At 40.3% G+C, this 22,951-nt stretch overlaps 1 protein-coding gene across 1 annotated transcript in view; it reads left to right on the top strand.

Annotated features, from left to right (window-relative positions):
• GHSR (growth hormone secretagogue receptor) overlaps positions 1-10,469 on the top strand; it is a 32,987-nt gene extending 22,518 nt beyond the window's left edge. The window contains exon 2 of the mRNA XM_089675520.1: positions 9,689-10,469. Coding sequence (XP_089531646.1) covers positions 9,689-9,993 — 305 coding nt within the window. The 3' untranslated portion in view covers positions 9,994-10,469. The remainder of the gene's footprint in view (positions 1-9,688) is intronic.
• The last annotated feature ends 12,482 nt before the right edge of the window (positions 10,470-22,951 follow it).

Here is a 22,951-nt window from a genome sequence, read left to right as displayed (position 1 = left end):
CAATCCCACAAATCTGATTGTTTTCTTTAGGGGAATATATTTATCATCCCAGCTTGATTTTCATCAACTCAGGGTGATTTAAAATATACAAAGAGCTCCAGCATAGCATCAAGCAAGAGGAAGCATTTGGTTATAACAATAAACCATTAAACACAAGCACCCTTTCAGGTATCAAGCATTGGGAGGCCCTGCAGCTACAAAGTTAGTAATTAGAAAAAAGCTTGTTAAATCCCATTCTTTTAAGTCTCTTTTTTGCCTGGCCCACTTTTCACACCATATTTATACAATTATGTGATTATCTGCTTTTTTTGTATTGACAGAATAAGTAAAAAAGAAAGACTGAGATAAAGGTAATTAGTGGCATAAAATAGCACTTATATAGGTCTGTTTGAAAATGTCCATGGTGTTTGCACATTTTGCAGTCATCTGAAATGAGCACCCCCAAATCATTTTCTTCTGTAGCTTTGGTCAATGCTGAACCTCCTATATTGTACTCTATGAGAGGGTTATTTTTCCCTAAACACATCATTTTTAATTTAGAAACATTGAACTGCTGAACATCTGAGTGTCCATTGCTTTGACCCACTTTAATACAACATATATTAACCACTTGCCTACCAGGCACTTATACCCCCTTCCTTACAAGGCCACTTTTCAACTTTCAGCGCTGCCGCACTTTGATTGACAATTGCGCGGTCATGCAACATTGTACCCATATGAAATTTTGATCATTTTTTTCTCACAAATAGAGCTTTCTTTTGGTGGTATTTAATCGCCACTGGGCGCTTTACTTTTTGCGCTATAAATAAAAAAAGTGCAAAAAATTCGAAAAAAAAAAATGTTCTTTGTTTCTATTATAAAATTTTTCAAACAGGTATTTGTTCTCCTTCACTGATGTGCGTTGATGAGGCAGCACTGATGGGCACTGATAGGCAGCACTAAAGGGCACTGATAGGCAGTACTAATGAGGTGGCACGGATAAGCGGCACTGATAGACAGCACTAATGAGGTGTCACGGATAGGCGGCACTAATATGCAGCACTGATAGGCGGCACTGATAGGTGACACTGATGATGGGTACTGATAGACGGCACTGACTGGCATCACTGCTGGGCACTGACTGGCGGCACTGACTGGCACAACCCCTGGGCACTGACTGGTGGCACTGACTGGCAGCACTGCTGGGCTGCACTGGTGGGTGGCACTGGTGGGCAGCACTGGTGGGTGGGCACAGGTGGGTGGGCACAGGTGGGTGGCACTGGTGGGCACAGGTGGGTGGGCACAGGTGGGTGGCACTTCTGGGCACAGGTAGGTGGCACTTCTGGGCACAGGTGTGTGACACTGCAGAGTGGCACAGGTGGGTGCACTGCTGGGCACAGGTAAGTGCACTGCTGGGCACAGGTGGGTGATCTGCTGGGCACAGGTGGGCGGAGCTAGTGGGCGCACTGCTGGGCACCGATCATCAGGGCACTGATCATCAGTGTCCTGATGATCGGTGCCGATCCCCGCTGTGACAACTGCCGGTTCTCGGCAGTACTTTCCTCACGATCTGACAGTGTGAGGAAAGTGCAGCCAAGAACCGGCACTTGCATTTCCCTGTGATCAGCGTGTCATTGGACACCGCTGATCACGTGGTAAAAGGCCGCTGGGATCGGCCTTTTACCACATCACGTGATCAGTTGTGTCCGTAGGACACAGCGATCAAGGAGATCGCCGGGTGCGCGCCCCCTGGGGCGCGCAGGAGAGCGCGTTCTGGGGGGACGTCATATGACGTCCACCCAGAACTGGCCGGCCGCAGTGAAGCCGTCATTTGGCTATCTGCGGTCGGCAACTAGTTAACCTCCCTGGAGGTATTCCCGAGTGTAGCTCAGGGTAAAGTTTCAGTACCACAAGTGGTAACCCCGAGCTACACTTGGGATTACCCTGCAGCGTTGCTCCAGGATCCCTTCTGCACTTACCTTGTCCTGCGCTCCCGCGATGTCCCTCCTGCAGTGTCCCCAACAATGTCCTTGGGCTGATGCCGGCATCTGTCTTTCGGGTTCCGTTCTCTGCAATGTCAGGACATACAGGGACGGAACTGGCAGGAAATTTGAAAATTTTAAAAGTGACATTCACTAAATTCACAAAACGCACATAGTATAACATTACTGTATCAAACCATTTCACATACATTTTGTCCCTAGTGCTTTGTCCTGTGCCCTACCTGCATTTTTACTGTTCTTTCTGCCTAGAAACTGAGAAACGTCCATGGCGTCCAAAAAGCGTCCCTTTAGGTCAAAAGCGGTTTTAGACCAGGTAGAGAACAGCGATAGTAAATTAGAACCACTTGCAGAATTGAGTGATAATGATTCATGGGGAAATTCGTCATCAGACACTGAAAACGATTTTGGGACTTTGCTCAGTGATGTGCGAACTTGGCGCTATATTTCAAATTTCAGTGTATTTGGTTTGATTACATTATGGAATTAAATTTATTATTATATTATTATTTTTTATGATTATTTATTATATTATAATTTATGATTTCGTGTTTCAAATTGTAACATACCCGGGATGTTTACTAGACTCTTGTTCAGACAGATTTCAGTGAGTTATTCCTAAAAATTACAGGCCTACAATAACAAAAACTACATTTCCATGCAAAAAAAAGTACCGCTTTGAGCACAGAAATATGGACATAATCAAACTGCTAGGGAGGCTACACTCACTGGCCTGTAGCTGCCAGATTCTTCCTTAGTACCCTTCTTATGGATAAGTACAATTTTAGGTCTCTGCCAATCATGATATGAGGAAATTCTCCAGTTAGAAGCCGGGGCGGACTGACAACTCATGGGGCCCCTGGGCAATAGGGGATTATGGGGCCCCTGTGTCCTTGCCCAAACTCAAAAAAGCCTATGAAAAAGGTACCAGGGGCATCTCATGGGGCCCCCTACTGACCCTGGGCCCTCGGGCAGTGCCCGATTTTCCAAATGGTCAGTCCGCCCCTGGTTAGAAGAGATTGGTAAAAAATAGATCAGTTATTAGTCTAGCAACCACAACTTGAGCGTTTCTAAGAACTCAGGGAGGAATACTATCTGGACCCATCGCTTATGAAGCTGTAAGTGAGCTAGTTCATCTGCTACCTCTACCTCTGGAAACCTTGGAAATGAAATATACAGTGTATTCCATATATTCTCTGTATAGGTTTTCCTTATCTTCTTATATAACTTGCTGCCTAGAACAGTGGTATAGAAATTTTCAAGTTCTTTATGAAGACCTGTGTAGTTGCTTCATTGATGTGGTTACTGGACACTGCCCCAGAGCTAGGAGTTCAAACAATATACTGTCACTTGCACCGGCTGGAGTTCTTTGTAATTGAAAGGACCAGAGCTATACCTAACAAAGTGAAGGAAGGCCCTGGACTTTTGCGATAGCAAAGGGGGCAATTTACTAAGAGATAAATACCTCATGAATTGTGGACTTAAAATAATTCCTGCAGTATTTATTTTAAAAGTAGTCAATTAGCTAAAATACATTTGTTATTTACCGAATGCATTAAATATTTATGTTTTGAGATTTTTAGCACTTAAATTTTGCATTATTTTTGAAGTTGTTTTTTCAAAAAATTTATTGCAGGCTTACATTGCACCAGAATGTACACAGCAATAATGTGAAACTATGAAAACATTGTAGTGTGCTTTCATCCCCAAAATGATCTCCCTCTGATGAAATTTTACAACTCATTTTCATTCCTGAGCTCAGAGGAGAACATTTTCACATTGATACATTGTATACTTTTCACTTTCTGGTCAGTGCAGAGTTCCTCTAATTGTTATTTTGTACATTTGTAAAATATCGCCAGCAAACACCAGCTGATAAATAATGAATGTGTGTGTTTTTCAATGAATTGACTTTAACCATTTGCCCTCCAGAGGATTTACCCCCCTTCCTGACCAGGCCATTTTTTGAGTGCTGCGTTACTTTAACTGACAATTGCGCGGTCATGCAATGCTACAGCCAAATGAAAATTATGTATTGTTTTCCAACAAATTGAGCTTTCTTTTGATGCTATTTGGTTTCCTGTGCGTTTTTTATTTTTTTTGCTATAAACAAACAAAACAAACTGACAATTTTGAGAAAAAAACAATATTTTGGACTTTTTGCTATTAACCACTTCAAGTCTGAACACTTTCACCCCCTTTGAGTCCAGGCCAATTTTTAGCTTTCAGTGCTATCACACTTTGAATGACAATTGCCTGGTCATGCAACACTGTACCCATCAGAATTTTTTTTGAGACAGATAAAACTTTATTTTGTTGGTATTTATTCACCACTGGGATTTTTATTTTTTTGCTATATAAATGAAAAAGTCCAAAAATTTTGAAAACAAAGTGTTTTTCTTATAAAATTTTGCAATTAAATAATATTTTTTCATAAATCTTGGACAAAATGTATTCATCTATCTTTTTAGTAAAAAAAAGACCCAAATTAGTTTATAACCAAAAATTTAAAAATTTCAACACATTTATTTACATTTTTATTTTAGTTATATATTATTATTTATGTCTTTTTGTTTGTTTTTTTTTCAATCATACCGTCACCCTAGCAGTACAGTGTCACCATAGTGACACTGTACTACTTGTGGGGGGTGATGAAGATTTTTTTTTCTTTTTTTACACTCATTGCTTTAATACCCATAAAGGCTGGAAAAGCAATCATTTTTCCTTCTCTTTGGCTGTATTCCTGCAGCCATTGAGAAACACTGTGAGAGCTGTGATTGGTCACAGCTTGTCACATGGTACAAGGCTGTTGTGAATAGCCTTGTACCATGTGACCTCGGTGATCATTCACAGATTTCACAAGTAGTAAGCAATGATGTCAGGAAGTGACATCTTGTTTGTCACTGTTCATGTGATCTCTGATTTGCCAATCAGGGATCACATGAGTCAGGACCTCTCACAGAGGTCCCGTACAGCGATCGGTGTTCCCAGGTAGCACACACAGGCAATGGATGTGGGGGGAATGTTTAGAAACATCCACCACATCAGTAGCGCTCCTGTCTGGCCATTTTTATCAACATGGACTGGACTAGAAGAGGTTAAACATGTCCAGTAAGCACATTTTAAAAATCAAATTTCATAAACTTATGCCAAAATGTATTCTGCTCCATGTCTTTGCTAAAAACAAAAATCCCAATACGTGTAAATTAATTGGTTTATGTGAAAGTTATAGTGTCTACAAATGGAGGAATATATAGTGGGATTTTTTTTTTAAATACTAGTAATGGCGGCGATTAGTGACTTATAGCGGGACTGCGGCAGGTATTCTGACACTAGTGGGGGGGAACTGACTAACTGTCACTGACATCCCCAGTGACACTAATACAGTGATCAGTGCTAATAAAAAGCACTGACACTGTACTAATGACACTGGGCAGGCAGGGGTTAACATCTGGAGTGATCAAAGAGTTAACTGTGTACTGTTTTACTGTGTGCGTGTTTCACTGTAAGCACATTGCTTTATATGGCTCTGCTATGCAAAGCCATACAAGGCAGTGTGCAGGAGCTGACGGGAGAGATCTGTATTGTTTGCATACAGATCTCTCCCCCGTCAGTGATCGTCGGGTGCCGGCGGGGAATCACTGGCCGGGACCCTGTGATTGCCAGCTGAGGCCACCAATGGCCAAAAGTAAAATCATATATACAGTATATACATGATTTCGTGCAGCCTTGCCGCCCTGCAGCAGTATTTCTGCTATAGGGCGGCGAGAAAGCAGTTAATGATTTATCTCATTTTTTTGCAGTATTTATCTCACTGTTTTAACAAATGTGCAGCATTTACCTCACATTTGATAATTTTCTTTGATGAATTGACTCTTTTATTATCTCATGCCATATATCTGAAAAATGAGTCAAGTGACCTTCATATCGCATGCATTAGCCTTTAGTGAATTGACCCCAACGTGTCATTCATGAGAAGGTGAACAATAATATCAGTGCAGCAAATGATTAAACCTAGTGTAACATAAAATGGATGGTAATCAATGGTAACTAAAGTGAAATCCAAACTATATTCAAGTTATATGAGAAAAAATTGTACAAGGGCTTATTAAGGGGCTGAGCAATATAGAGATAGCAGGGCTGTGACATATATTACTTGAAGCAGGAAAGACAAGGACACCAACAGGACTAACACAAATGGTTGGGGATCGAGGATCAACTGCGCAGTCTGAACATGGGATGGAAGTGTGCTTAGATGTTACAGGTGACCTGGAAGAGCACACAATTTTGGACTCACAGAAATGGCAGGAGTATATTGTAGCACTGGGGCGCTGGCCTTACAGGTAGGCAGGAGTGCTAGTAAGAGACACTTACAGTGCCACGGTGCCGGACCTACAAAGAGAGAGGAGTACAGGAGTATCTTAAAACAGTGGGATGCTGGGCTTACAGGAAAACATGGGTAATGATATGTATGAGGAAAATAGAGGGACAGGGGTTCCAGGTCTAGGATTCTAGGGCAGGGAGGATACATATTGGTAATGAAGGAGGGGAACACAGCATGTTCACATGTACAGCAAAGGTGGGGGTCATTGGAGTCCAAGGAACCACAATGTCCTCATGCACACTGGACGTTTTGATAATGCTGGTAACAATAGCTGTGTAAAGTCATGATAAAAACATGAGTTTTTCAGCTTTTTTTTAGTGTTTAGTGGCGTTTTTCCACGTTTGCGTTTTTTAGCGTCTTTTTTAACCAAAAAAAATTTTTTATTAACCAAAAAAACATTTTATTTTGGTCAACAAAACGGCCAGAAACGCAGGTTTGCCACGTTTTACCGCGTTTTTCAGCGTTAGAGCATTTTTACAGCTAAAAAACTCCTCTAGAAACCCACTAGTCCTCGGTTTTTTTCCCAGCCAAAAAACGTTGATTACAGTCTGTGTGCATGGACACATAGGATAACATGCTGGGGGGTTTACTAGCTGTAGAAAAAAACATCAAAAGCCAAAAACAGCCGCTGTAAAAACGTTCCGTGTGCATGAGGACTCACTCAACAGTGCAGGCAGCCATTGGGAACTAAGAGCTGATAAGCAGGTAAGAGTGCCTTGCAGTGCTGAAGCACAGGTATCACAGGTCAGTAAGTAGTACAGCCAGGGGCAGACTGACCATTTGGAAACTCGGGCACTGCCCGAGAGCCCGGGGTCAGTGGGGGGCCCCTTGAGATGCCCCTGGTACCTTTGTCATAGGTTTTTTTGAGTTTGGGCAAGGACACAGGGGCCCCATGATCCCCTATTGCCTGGGGGCCCCATGAGTTGTCAATCCGCCCCTGAGTACAGCCCAAGCTGGCAGGAGTGTGCAGGAACATACAGAGACACCAGGAACAGTTAGTAGGACACAGAAGTACAGTGAATAAATAGGCATTAGTAGTAATGCACAGAGACAAACAATAACTACTAGGAGCAAGCAGTAATGCATGGGGCCACATAGCAGGAAGAAAACTAGGAATACACATAGAGACACTGAGCCCTGGTTCACACTGATGCAGTGCAGAATTCACAGTGTTTTCTGTGCAAATTCCGCACCGCATCAGAATCGCACAACGTTCATGCGAAACGCTGGGGGTGTGTATGATCAGTTAACAACACCCTGAAAGCGGTCTGTAAAATGCAGTGTGATGTGCAGAATATGATCGCATAAATGTGAATACCCATGTGATCCGAATCTAGCGCGGACCAAAAAAAGGGCCCTGAACCATTTTTGTGCAGGTGCGGTGCAATTAGAGCCATGCTAAATATATGGCTCCAATCGCACCGCACACAAATCGCTTGTGATTTGCACAGGAATGCGGTGTGGCATAACAAATGTACTGATAGCGATTTGTAGAAACTCACAAGGGATCATGGAGGTGCAGAAAAGCTGAAAGGACAAACAAGGGGTACAAGTACACTGAAATGCTCAGAGGATACCAAATGTGCAAGGATACAGGTTGCAAGTAGGAAAACACAGAGAGTCACTGGGGACAGGCTGGAAGACATTGGGAACACTGGGGCTATGGAGATCACTCTGGAAGGCACTGGGGGACATTTGCAAACAGTCATTAGGAATAAAGGGGGGGGGTCATACTACAGGATCACAAGCAATCCCAGGGTCAAAAGGAGTCTCTCAGAAAGTTAGGGACACTAGGGGTCTTGGTGTCACTTGGAGTCCTCTTCACTAGGAAACACTGGGGGACAACAGAGAGCTAAGTATGGGAATGGATATTCTATGCACCACATCCCTAGCAATTACATTACTGACCTACAAAATAACAGAGAAACTTAATTTTCTTTGGTGCTTAATCTCTCAGGGACAAAAACACATCTCTGCAAAGCACTTTTTTTTAAAAACCAATAGTTTATGTACATATATTATAATACATAATAAAAACTATAAAAATATTAAGGTATTCAGTAGTCCTGGTGGCTATTGTCACTGAGGCTGAATGCAAGGATAATCATAAATTTTCCTCTCACTGGAAAAATAATGGAGGGGAAAACCTCAAATGGGGATCCTTTCCTAGAGATAACAAGGAGAGATTTATTCTCATTTCTTGTGGTCACTCGGACACAGATGACAAAAAAACCCAAACCTGGTCTTTATCTATTCCTCAGACTAAAATGTTTTTAAAAATGGCCACAGATATTTTAGGTTCAACTCTCTACAAATGATAGAAATAGATGGATATGACTAAACAGATGCAAAGCAGCAGAATAATGTATCTGATTAAACTCTTATAGAAGTGAAATACATCAAATGGAGGAGGTCAGGTGGGTGACAGTGTTGACTCATTGGGGTTGCTCACTTTGCAAGTGCAGTTTCACTCTACAAGGGAATTTTCCCTAAAGCTTAGTGAATTAGGTGAAGAATTGGTGACTTCCAATATCCAATCATATGCAAGCAAAAATGTTGCTTTCTTATTTTCCTTGTCTGTGATTGGGTATTCTTTTCAAAAAATTCACTAAGCGTTGGGGAAAATTCGGTTCCAGAGCGCAACGTCACTTGCAAAGTGAAAAATGTATATGCTTTTAGTAAATCAACCCTATTGTCAATAAGGTTTTATTACAAAGGATATCAGAATGCAGAACTGAAATTCTTTTGTGAGCAGTAATCTGCATGTTCCACTGTTATTTTACTTTCAAGTAAATTAAATGATTATGTTGGAAAAATGCCTTCCTCAGACTGTTCCTATTTTACCTTGTTCACAAGAAATCATACTTACCTGTTAAACACCATCACAGCCAGTCTCTGACATGATAAGCTACGCTCACTGTTTGAGGGTAGGCCCTCCCTTTAATTTCCTCTAGTGGGCCCCAGGTACCTCAGTTCAACACTCGCTGCTTGGGAGGGCCGTATTTGTGAATCCTACTGGTCTTAAGCCACCTACAGAAAAATGTGCTTAAGTAGTCTCAAATCATCCTTGTATACCTGTAGACTGTTGCTACTACAATTCCGGTAAGAAGAACTAAGAAAAAAGCTCATATAAATTATACAGACTGTAATGGTTGGTCAGTTGTTTGGATAACTGTTGGGAGAGTTTTATTTTTAAATTATTCACTCTGCCAGAAACATTACTTTTCTATCCTTTTGTGATTTTAATTAAAGCTTTTCAAATAGTCATTTACATATTTGTGCTTTAATTTGTATAGTTTATATATTTTTTATGTTCTTTTTCCAGCTGTCGTGGTATTTGCCTTCATCCTGTGTTGGTTGCCCTTCCACGTGGCACGCTACTTGTTTTCCAAGTCTTTTGAAGCTGGATCCTTGGAAATCGCTCTGATAAGTCAATACTGTAACTTGGTTTCCTTTGTGCTTTTCTACCTGAGTGCTGCCATTAACCCGATTTTATATAACATTATGTCAAAAAAATACCGCGTGGCTGCTTGCAGACTATTTAAACTAAAGAGGATTTCCCGTAAAGCACCTTACACCACAAATGATGAGAGTTCTCCTGCCTGGACAGAGTCTAACGTCAGCACATGACAACAAATAGATGGGCTACGTGCACAACATTAAAGCCATAGTATGCCAACAAACACATTGTAGGAGCCATGTACCACATTGTGTATTTAATGTTCGCACATAATGGAACCAAGAATTATCTCAGGTTGCTTTTGGATTGTGATGGAAATTGGGACTGATCTAATGTACCCATAGAAACCTTAATGATCATACTCTTTCTGGAGCAATTTTTTTTTTCTTCTCAACAAAATATTATTTTTTGTATTGGTTTCTCAGAAGGGTGCTTAAGAAACTAAGTTTCTCTGATGAAGTTTTGGTACATTTGCAGAGTGTTTAATAAGCTATATCTTACTTGTGCTGCTATGAACTGTCTGTAATGCATTGTACTGTTTCATGCTGTGGCTTAAGTGTCCAGAGACTAGATGTCTTATTTTTCATTACAGTATAGGGTTTTAATGTAGTGTGGCAAGAGAGAGGAAAATAAAGTCTCTTTAAAACAAAAATTGTTTCCTCACACTTTTACTGGCTATGATGTTTACATGCATATACTGTATGAATTCACCAAATAGTAATGTGTTGCAGAAGCAGGGACTAAAGTGTCTGAAGGAATTCAACAAACGTATCATGGTATTTAGAGCAAGTTGTGTTTGTTGATGGAACTGTGAGCCAGTTACCAGCTGACTGGTCTTTAGCTTGTTAAGGTGTAGTACCCTGCAGCCCAACCTATGGCCCTAGGACCATGAACGACCCTTTTGAACTTGTCATGCAACCGTTGGAACCAGACTATAGTTAGAAAAGGATCATTTATTTGTAAAGCAGTAATATCCTTAGTATCTACTGATCTCATGTAATATAATTCCAGTATCTCACAGCAGCAAGTCTCCACTCTCCAACCAAACCTCCAGCATGTGACAATCCACCCTAGCATTACATATTCTGTATTGAACATTTTGAATGGCCATTCGGTGGTATTAGTTGATCTCCCTATACATTGTAAATTGGCAGTCACTGCTATTGTGTATTATTTGGTGGTTTCCACTGAATAACTTTAAGTACATATCACCTAGCAGCGGTGATACTGCTAGTTTTATTAGTAAATATTTCCACAGGTCTATCCTACCTGAAGATATTTGAGATATTATGGGTTTTTTTGTAAATCCACAAAACTCAATCTTTGTTAACACATGCAAGCTCTAAATATGTTTTTTATTACCTCATCTGTTTTATATTTAATTTTTGTAAATTGTAATACAGCCATTTACTAGACTAGATTATTGTATCTGGCCATTATATAACCCAGTAGTCTCAACTGGTAAGCCTCAATTAATTGGTTTGCTTTAAAACACTTGTGCCTCAAATTGAACATAATCTGGCTTGAAATGGTTCTAGGGTGACAGTGCTAAGCCCCGCCACATAAATTGTGCCATTTGCCAGCAAAATGATACGAGTTGTAATTGAGGACCTTTAGGAAACAAGAATTATTCTCAGCTTACTCACTCCCAATGCAATAATAATTAATTACAAAAAAACAACACACAAAATTATGTTTGTAGAAGCTCACTTTAGACAGATTACACTTATTTTGTTGAAAACATGCCTTTAGGGCTCATTCTCACTTGTGGCAGATACTGCTACCCCTAAAGTGATCCACAGTGGTTGATTGATCGACAGCTGGGAGGTGGTTGCAGCATGGCCCCAATAATTATGGTCATGTTCAGCAACTGTACAGCTTAAGGAATGCAACAGAGGGGTTCATTTTTGCCACACCCATGAAGCAAAGAATTGTGGCTGCGCCATGAGTAAAGCCTAGTACACACAAAGTTTTTTTTGTTCAACCCACACAACTCTTTTCTTATGTCAAACAGAATTACACTCCAGTCACTATTGCCAGCTTGCACATCTGAAAACAGCTCTGTATTATACAAATTACCAGATCTAGAAGAGCATTTTTTTCAGTTAGGGCTTCTACCATTAGATCTATAAAACTATCCTGCAGAGCACTCAGATCTAGCAAGCCTTAGTTGACTGTGGAGTACTAATATATGGCAGCACAGACTTATTTGAATATTTGATTACATGAATCCATGGTCCATATAAGGCTATTTTCAGATCTCCATAATTTTCACTCAACTATTTGTAGTCTGTGTATGATATAAATACTGTATATGCTATCAGAAGGAAAAGACAGCTGGTAGATAAAACAACAGTTTATTTGATCACTAAGCATAAATTATTTTGTAGCCATAACCATTTTTATTGAAAAATGTAATAGAAATACCTTAAATTTGCCATAGTAGCTTACAGTATGTTTCTATTCATGCAGGCAGTGTATATGTATATATATATATATATATATATATATATATATATATATATATATATTCGTTCTCACCAATGTCATAAAATGAAAAAATGAAATTGAAAGGTCCTCGGATGGCTCAAACTGGCTTCCATTTCCAGGAAGATAATGACATCCCTTCATTTCCACAGATGATCACTACAACCCAATGTGGACATTTAATAAAATTTGCCGTCAAGCCAAGGAAATATATTCTGAAGCTCATTCAGCTCAATACGACATAGCAGAACTCACAAAATAACTTGTGGGTTTGTGTGAAGAAGTGAAATAATACAGAAATGTGTGACCTTTTCAAGGTCTGGACATGTCAAAGTCAGTTGAACATCATATATGGAGAATATTTGTAATGCTGTGCTGTTCTAATAATCCTTCAAGGGTTTATAAGAGAATAATAGCACTTTCAAGGTTTTTGTTCAGCTATACACTACTGTGCAAAAGTTTTAGGCAGGTGTGAAAAAATGCTGTATATTAAGAATGCTTTGAAACATAGATATGTTAATAATTTATTTTTATCAATTAGCAAAATTGAAAGTAAATGAACAAAAAAAAAATCCAAATCAAATCAATTTTTGTTGTGACCACCCTTTGCCTTCAAAACAGCATTAATTCTTTTAGGTACACTTGCACACAGTTTTTGAAGGAACTCGGCAGGTAGGTTGTTCCAAACATCTTGGAGAACTAATCACAGATCTTCTTTGGATGTAGGCTGCCTCAAATCCTTCTCTCTCTTTGTGTAATCTTAAACAGAGTTGAGGATGTTGAGATCAGAGCTCTGTTGGGGCCAAACCATCACTTCCAGGACTCCTTGGTCTTATTTACACTTAAGATAGTTCTTAGTGACATCGGATGTATGTTTGGGGCCGTTGTCGTGCTGCAGAATACATTTGGAATTCTCCACCATGCTTCACTGTAGCCTGTAGACATTCCGTTTTGTAACACTCTCCTGCCCTTCGGCAGAAACTGCCTCCTGCTACAGACAAATATTTCAAGTTTTGACTCATCAGTCAAAACACCTGTTGCCATTTTTCTGCACCTCAGTTCCTATGTTTTTAGACATAGTTGAGTTGCTTAGCCTTATTTCCACGTCAGAGGTATGGCTTTTTAGTCACAATTCTTCCATGAAGACCACTTCTGGTCAGACCTCTCCAGACAGTAGATAGTGTACCTGGATCCCACTGGTCTCCACCAATCCTGAGCTGATGGCACTGTTGAACATCTTCCAATGTCGAAGAGCAGTAAGCATGATGTGGCTTTAATCTGCTGTATTACGTTTCCTTGGCCAACCACTCTGTTTTCAGTCTTTGACATTTGCTTGTTTTTTTGTGTTTCTTCAAAGGAGCTTGAATAGCAGATCTTGAAACCCCAGTTTGCTTTGAAGTCTTTGCCTGGGAGAGACCTTGCTGATGCAGTATAACTACCTTGTGTCTTGTTGCTGTGCTCAGTCTTGCCATGGTGTATGACCGGTGACATGAAACTGTCTTCCACTTCACCTTAGTAGCAGAGTTTGTCTGTTCCTCACCCAGTTTTAAGCCTCCTACTCAGCTGTTTCTGTTTCAGTTTATGACTGTGTTTCAATCCACATATGAAATTGATGTTTATTAGCACCTGCTTCATAAAACTGGTTAATCATACACTTGACTAATCCTACAAAATCCCAGATTTTGTGCAAGTGTACTGATGATGCTGGTTTGAAGCCAAAGGGTAGTCTCACAAAATGTTGATTAGATTTAGATTTTTCTTCTGTCTGCTTACTTTGCATTTTGTAAATTGATCAAAATAAACAGTTAAAATACATATTTTTGAAAGTTTTGTTACAGCATTTCTTTACACCTGCTAAAACATTTGCACAGTACTGTATATTTGAACTTTAAATCTAAACTTTAGTCACTTTAATTCAGTTAAGCATTATTAAAATATTATTGATTATATTTTGCATACAGTACAACTAGTATTATACCCACATTTGTCTTGATATTATCTTCCTTTAATCATCTGCACAGCAGCACGTTTGGACAGGAAAGAAAAGGAGCATCACTCTGAGCCAGTCAGGCGCTGCTTAATGCACAATCTTGTCCATCAAACACTAGAAGCTTCCTGATAGGTGAAAAATAGCAGAATGTTGCCCTTATGATTGTTTTTATTCTCCTTCACTTTTCACTATCCAAGCTTTGGTTGGCTCTTAGGCTAGGTTCACATATGTGCGGGTGGTGCCACTGTGGATCTGCACAAAAATCTGTGCAGCCGAACCACCCACACAGAAGAATGTGGACCCACGGGCAGGTGCCATTAATTGTAATGGCATGCAGCCCGCACTGGAAATCGCAACTGCACTAGGAACTGAGGTTCCCATGCGGACTGCGGTTTCCAAAGAAGTGCAGGGACTTCCCCGTGTCCCGGGGCACGGGAGTCCATTCAAATGAATGGGCTCAAGTGCCCATGCAAAACACGGCCCGCAGTAATGCGGATATGTGAACCAAGGGTCAACCAGTGCATGTTGCTTGTGTGCCATGTAGTAAGGAGAGGCTGTGTTGTCAGAGGTGTCTGGATCATACAGACTGGCTGAACAGCATCACATCTCATTTGGGCTGTTTACATATGCAGTATTTATTTCAGTACATTTAGTTGTTTGCCTGAACTTCAGCTCGAATGCAAGAAATATCAATATACAATAAAGCAAATGTAATGTATGGTATAGTTTTTCATATTAAGTGCATTAATGCTAAGTAATATGTTTGTGAAATAGGGATGAGGTTCAGATATGCCACTATCACTGGTTCAAACAGAACAATTTAATATGGAAAATTTGCAGACATAATTCTTTTAACCATAATGCATTACCTGGTCTTTGAACATAGGTCAACTGGCTTAGCTGGGCCAATCATGGGATATGTTGGATTAGGATAAGCCAGTCCACTCACTATAAAAGGGTCACATCAGCCATATTGACAATGCACTGGCAAGTCTGGTAAAATAAATGTAAATCCTTATTGAGAATAGGTGGGGTGGGGATGTGGGATGGTTTTACCCTGTTCCAACCCTTGTAACCCCTCAATACTGCAGATGTTCTGTAGCCTCTTTACATGCCTGTCCCTGTCCACATGCATTACAATAATAACAGGTTACATGCGTTTTTTTCACATAGAATAGCATATTTCCTAATTGTTGCTGACTGCACTTGTTTTTTTTTGCAGGCCTTTCTTTAAACATACCATGACTATAGTGAAATATGTTTGGTAAAGGTACATCAGCTTAAAGTTTCTTTTGGGAGAGGATATGACAGGCTGATTTACAAGCAAGAGATTGTGAAGGTCACTACTTAACACAAAGTGCCCAAAACCAGTATAAACAGACTGATCATTTCTTTGTGAGTGGGCAAACATTCAAAATCAGCAGGGGATCAAATACTTATTTCCTTCACTGTATGTCCAACATCCTGCAGGTTAATGCCTGGTCCTCTTCATAGCGCTGAACTTCCAGAGCAGCAGCGGTTAATAGCTTCGAGTTTAACATTGCAGTACATTGAAGACAGTCCCAAGGGGTACCTACCCTTTTCTGTCCTCCCCTCACATTGCTTTTAAAGAATGCAACATGTTCTGTGAATGGGAGAGAGGGGATCCAGTCACTCATCTGTCTTTCCCCCAATCAAAGGATGTAATGCATTAAAAACAATCCAGGGACTTGTGTCACTGGTGGAGACAACAGAAAAGGGTCAAGCTCCCATTGGGACCTTTGTTAATGTACTGCAAAATAAGACAAGAAGCTAATTATCCCCAACATGCTGGAAGTTCAGAGTTGTGAATCGAACGGGCCCATGTCACCACTGAACCTACATGAACAACACCCTGTCCTCACTGTAATTTTTTTTTTTGGGGGGTGTATTGTTGCAATTTGCATAGACTTCAGATGGCAGAGCCCATTAGCCTTGAAAATGGCCAAAATTTAGTATCAAGATTTTCCCCCCATAGACTTCAATGCTATTCATGAACATTGAATCAGGCAGAGTTGCCTATCCCTAAATGTCAAAATCTGCATGAAAAAACCCTCAGCGCAATGGACCTCCTATGAGACAAATATTGCAGCTAGCATGTAATGTGTTCCCACATGAAAACCATAAATTAAAAAAATGCAGCGCAGTACTGTAAACTCGAATGCGGTGCTACTAATATCCAACATGTATTAACAAATAGTGAATAGTAAAACCAAAATTGTGCTAAGTTACAATAATGTGTGCTGCATCAAATATATATCAACACATACATATAAATACCCATAAAACTGCATATATACTGCAAAATGAAGAGTGTACACAAATATCAAATGACCTGTTCTAAATAGTGGGCTGTCCCTTTAACACTCCAATATCTTCACATGTGCTTGTGTGGTATATTTCCTGTGCATCGTATACCAAATATACCATCAATAAGTGTCCCACAATTATAATTTCAAAATAATTGTGAGCTGTCCCTTTAAATTCACTGTACTCCAGGTGAGTCTGTGTGATCACGCTACTGTGTACACTATCCCTAAATGTAACACTCACATGCCACCTGACACTTCCTTCATATCCATTTCTTCACTGGAAGCTGGTTGAAACATTGTTTTGGCTTCAACCAGCAACAGTACATACACCTCCTGAAGTGAGATGCTGGCCAAAGATACACAATTATGTAAATCTCTGTGCTTGAGCAGCCTTTGCGGCTCAGAATTCAAATTCTCTATATGTATTACCATTGGGTTTTGTTGTATCACTTCTTATCATACAAAGGTATGTAAAGCCAATTCCTAAAAATTATGACTTGAAATATTACAAAATTATGACTGAAAATAGCTGTGAAATTCTATGAAATGTCTATTAAGGAGGAAAATGAATCCCTTGAGTAGGAGCTAAAATAATACTTCGTGAGAAAAAACACAGAATTGTGAGATTCAGAATCTTTCAAAAGTTAACTATCCAGTAGATGGATTGGCACAGTGCCACTGCATGCCCAGGATATGCATGTGTATGTAAACCTTGCTTGCACTACATGTGTGTCATATCGAGGTGGAAGTCAGAGGGAGAGCAATAACTCGAGCACAAAAGCTCCTGGTTATCTCTACACCGATGATCTGTAAAGTCTTTCAAAGCTTCACCTATGATGATTTTTGTGTTCGGTAGTTGTTTGCAATATCACGAGTGCACACATTTTAAGACTTGTATGTCTGGTATCTATTCACTTGACAAAATCTCATCTTTTATATTTTAACTAAAAATGGGTATTATATTGTGTTAATTTATACTAAAATAATTTTATTATTTTTCCTAAAAATTTGCTTTTACAACCCTGGCCAAAAGTATGGAATCACCACTCTTGCAAAATGTTCATCCAATTGTGTAATTGTGTAGAAAAAAGAAATCACAGACATGCCTCAAAACTATTTTTATTTAACATCCCAACCTTCTGGCTTTAAGAAACACTTAAAAAAATTAAAAAGAAAGAAACAGTTGCAATTGACTACAGTTTTCTTTCTTTTTTTAAGTGTTTCTTAAAGCCAGAAGGTTGGAATGTTAAATGAAAATAGTTTTGATGCATGTCTGTGATTGGTTCTTTTTCTACACAATTAAGCAATTAAGTGAACATTTTCCAAGAGTGGAGGTTCCATACTTTTTACCAAGGCTTGTAATAAACAGTTGTGCAAATATCCACGTGGCATACAAATTTGCAACTCATCATCCTTTATTCTACAGAGCCTCTGCTTTCAGAAAATATATAATGTTCTGGAGGTTTAAGTAACTTTATTGCTAAAAATTAAGATTTTTACATGTGTGCAAAAAATGAAAAAAATTGCTCTAGAGCCGAACTTTTTAACTACTTCCCATCCAGTGATGTACCCATATGTTGCTGAACTTTTGGTGCTTATACGGAGATGATGCCTGCAGCTACAGGCATCACCCCAGTATCTTTTTTAGAGCTGGTGGTCGGCTTTCTTGTAATAGTAATCAGAGCCGCTACCTAGCTGCTAGATTGCTATTACAAGCTGTGGGAGCGGACATCCCCCCCCACACGGCTTGCTCAGGCTCTTCCATCCTACTGGGGACCAGAGTGACCAGTCGGTGCATCTGCCAGCTGGCTGGACAGAAGATCAAAGCCATGATTGGTGTTGGTCAGCTCTCCGTTAAAGTAAACCGGAAGTGATGACCTGACATCACGTCCCGTTTACTTAAAAACACTGATCTTGGTAGTTTCAATGTAGAGGAGGGATTTGGGGTCTTATAGACCCCAGATCTCTACCTAAAGAGCACATGTCATTTGCCTATTGCTGTCACAAGGGATGTTTACATTCCCTGTAACAGCAATAAAAGTGATAAAAAAAAATTAAAGCAACGGTGTAAAAATAAAAATAAATAAAATAAACGTATAATTACCATTTTTTTTAAGTGCCCCTGTCCTCCCATGCTTGCGTGCAAAGGCAAATGCATGTGTTGGTCCTGCATGCACTCATACAGAGATTGACCCACACATGTGAGGTATCACCGCGGATGTCAGATAACAGGCAGTAATTCTAGCAACAGACCTCCTCTGTAAAGTGGTAACCTGTAAAGGCTTTTAAAGTGTCGCCTAAGTATAGAAACATTTACGCCATCTGTCGCCATTGCACGGGTGTGTGCAGTTTTAAAGAGTGCCATATTTGGTATCTATTTACTCAGCGTAACAATCTTTTATATTAAAAAAAAGGGTTATGTATTTTTTTTATATTAAGTTTCAAAAAAGTGTATTTTTTCCCCAAAAACCACTGCGCAAATATTGTGACATAAGAAATTGAAAAACCCAACAATTTATTATCTATGGCCTCTGCTTTAAAAACATATATATAATGTTTGGGGGTTCTACATAATTTTCTAGCAAAAAAATACTGATTGTTACATGTGAACAAAAAGTGCCAGAAATGGCCTGAACTGCAGGTGGTTAAAGAAGCTTTAATTGTTTAATGTTGTGTTTTACTGCTAGTGACAGTACTATGGCTACATGGCTACATGGCAATCAAAAAAAAGAAGTATCTGAAAGTGTATCTTTTCTAATGACCTCTTCCACTTTAAAGATTAGTACAAGCTATAGATTCTGGGTGGGTACTCCATTATTATTTTTAAATTGGACCCGCAGCCAATCATAAACTGACTGAGCAGCAGTTATCTTCTATCCCTCATAAGACTTAATGAAATTGAAATCTGTTAGGGTAATATTGTGCTCCCTCAACTACCGTATATACTCGAGTATAAGCTGACCCGAATATAAGCCGAGGTACCTAATTTTACCACAAAAAACTGGGAAAAACTATTGACTCGAGTATAAGCCGAGGGTGGGAAATGAGGCACCCCATTATTGGTGTCAGTGGAATAGTGCCCCATCTTTGGTGTCAGTGGGAGGAATAGTGTCCCATCATTGGTGTCAGTGGGAGGAATAGTGTCCCAACATTGGTGTCAGTGGGAGGAATAGTATCCCATCATTGGTGTCAGTGGGGGGGTGGAGGAATAGTGCCCCATCGTTGGTGTCAGTGGGGGGGAGGAAATTGCCCCATCGTTGGTGTCAGTGGGGGGGAGGAATAGTATCCCATGATTGGTGTCAGTTGGGGGTGGAATAGTGCTCCATGATTGGTGTCAGTGGGGGGTGGAATAGTGCCCCATCATTGGTGTCAGTGGGGGGGGGAGGAATAGTGCCCAATCATTGGTGTCAGTGGGGGGGAGGAAAAGTGCCCCATCGTTGGTGTCAGTGGGAGGAATAATGCCCCATCATTGGTATCAGTGACACCAATGATGGGGCACTATTCCTCCCACTGACACTTGCTGACCCCTGTTCCAGTATGTGGTTGCAGCAGCACCTAAGCACGGCACACTTACCTGCATCTCCTTCACTCGATTTTCGCGGGGCCGCTCAGCTCGGCCTCCTCGCCGGTGATTGGCCGCCTGTGTGCCTTTCCTGAGCTACAGTTCTGGCGGCCAATCACCGGTGAGAAGGCGGAGCCAAGCAGCCGCGCGAACATCCAGTGGACGAACCGAATGAAGGAGCAGCCGTGCTTCCTGGACCGGATTGTCGTGGGACCGGAGCCAGGTAAGAGACAGCAGCCCCCTGCCCACCCCTGTACTTAGTTTCCCTTCTGTTCTGTCCCCCTGCTAGACATCTGCAGACGTTGACTCGAGTATAAGCCGAGGGGGCTGTTTTTCAGCACAAAAAATGTGCTAAAAAACTCGGCTTATATTCGAGTATATACGGTACATCTGTTTTGTTGCATAGTTCTGTAGGGAATAAATCATATAGACCAAGCTAAATAATCCCAGTCATTCCTAGTTTCCAGCTCTATAACAGAGATACTACATTTCCATGTATATATAAGATATACATATAGACATCACTCAATAAATTAAAATTCATCCAGTAAGTAGAGAAAACCAACTAGGAGACAACAGAGAGTAATATTAAAGTGGTTCTAAAGGCTCAAGGTTTTTTACCTTCATGCACTCAGCAGCATTTTGGTGAGTGCTTGTCTGAACATTCCTCTACTCTATAAGCCTAAGGTCTAAGGGCAGCTTTTTACACCAAAGAGTATGCAGACTGACCTATAGGACTCTTTTTTTTATGTACAAGAGGTTTTAGTACTGTTTAAGTATATACAATGGATTATGCAAGTAAATATCTGCTTTAGTAGGCTGAATTTACTACTGTCTTGTTATAGCTCTTGGGGAACCCACTGCCAACATATCCCTGTTAGGAGCTTTTCACCTTCACAATATTGTAAAAAAATCCAAACAGTACAGTGAAACTCTTATATACCTTCAGCAGTGTCAGCTCTTACAAATGCTCCCTGGATTTTTCTCAACAACATACAGTATACAGTAGTCCTATATGGGGATGAGCTTAAGGTTCGGTCTAGCTGTATGGTGGGAGCCAAACATCATGTATATAGTGGTAATATTACCACTATAATTACTGCTATTATACATGACAGCATACCTCTGTAAGTGGTTGTTAAGGACACCAGTGGGTGCAGGCATCACTGAGTCATTAATGACCAGTGACATCAGCGGACCTATTCACTTACATAGCTAAAACAAGTTAAAAAAGTTTGACCCTTCAGGTCTAGTGTTAATTTTAGGTGGGATTCCACGCTGATGAGGACGAGGACCGCTTGCCCACAACCTTGGTCTGGTGGCTGTGAGGATCTGCAAGTGGGGGCTTATCTGAATCTAGAAACCCCTGTTTAACAATAAGGAGGCACCCAGATATCCCCCACCATGGGAATGATTTATCAAAAAACTTGTCAAAAACCGTGTGTGTTTATTTACACTTCACATTTTGTAGTTTTTTTCTGAATGATTAGAGGTACTATTTACCCTTTACTCATTCAAACTTGGGGAGGTTTCTGGGTGCCCACTTATTGATAAAGTGGGCTTTCAGATTCCAAACTTTTTGGTATAGAATTCAGGGGGACCCCCCCCTTTTGTTTTTGCTTTGGTACATATTGGCAGGGAGTTGCCAGCCCCATGTGCCAGTTAACAATCACTCTCCTAGATTGTAAGCTCTAATGAGCAGTGCCCTCTGTTTCCTCTTGTACAAAATTGTATTGTAGCTGTAATGTCTACCTTCATTATGTAAAGCCCTGCACAAGCTGTTGGCGCTATATAAATCCAGTATAATAATAAAAAAATAATAACTTGCATATTAGCCCAGAAAATGGTTTTACTGGTTTTTAAGTTTCAACTCCCATTGGCGGCAATGGGGTTCTGATTTGGCACTCAAACGTCAGTAATTTTCACCGAACCTTGCTCAAATCGAACCCACGTACGTTCGACTTATCACTATTCTGATAACTGAAACTACTTCTGATCCACCAGTGTAAACTAAGTAAGGGTCTCATGCTATAAGCTGCTATAATCAGCTAGACCGGGGGGGGTTACCATTATTAACTGTTAACGTGTGATCAAAATGTTAGACACTACAGTGTTCTATGTATGTGTGCGCCTTCTCTCCAGCATTTCTATCAAAGAATCTGTTCTTTTGGAAGTAGACATGCTACTTGGTCAAAATAAAGTATGTCATCAATCCAGTTAGTTTAGGCTTCACAATTTTCTTGAACATGGTAGACGTTTTGCAAAACCTTGGAGCTGCACACCACTTTTTATATGGTGAAATCAATGTTATCGTTCAGTACAAGCACAGATATTCCACTCAGGATTCTCCCTACATCAAGTTTTTTTCTTCTACTGGGGCTTAATTATAGAGCTCCAGAGCTTTGCTGAATTGTATATGAGTGGAACCTGGAGGAGTGAGTACCTGCACGTTGGAGTTGAAGATTGCAGAGGTCTTAGAAGTGGTTTAATCTTCTGTGAGTAACACATTTATATAGTGGACTGTTAGAAACAATCCTAATTCCCAAACTAGAGGACCAGGGAAACCTTTTTTGGCCAGGCCATTGCTGGAGACCACAATGGATGGCCCTACTAATACTAGCATTGTTATAACTCTCAGGATCATTTGAACACACAAGCCTCCCCCAATATGTTAAATTATGGATACACTAGAAGGGATTTATTTAGGAACATTAACAGGAAAAGAACATCATACTGAATTAAATCATCAACACTCTTAA

The sequence above is a fragment of the Staurois parvus genome, unplaced genomic scaffold, assembly GCF_062004578.1.
Source record: "Staurois parvus isolate SC_StPar_1 unplaced genomic scaffold, SC_StPar_1.0 ptg000155l, whole genome shotgun sequence".
Taxonomy (NCBI): Eukaryota; Metazoa; Chordata; class Amphibia; order Anura; family Ranidae; genus Staurois; species Staurois parvus.
The sequence above is the reverse complement of the archived record's forward strand: the minus strand, read 5'-3'. Positions and strand labels throughout refer to the sequence as shown.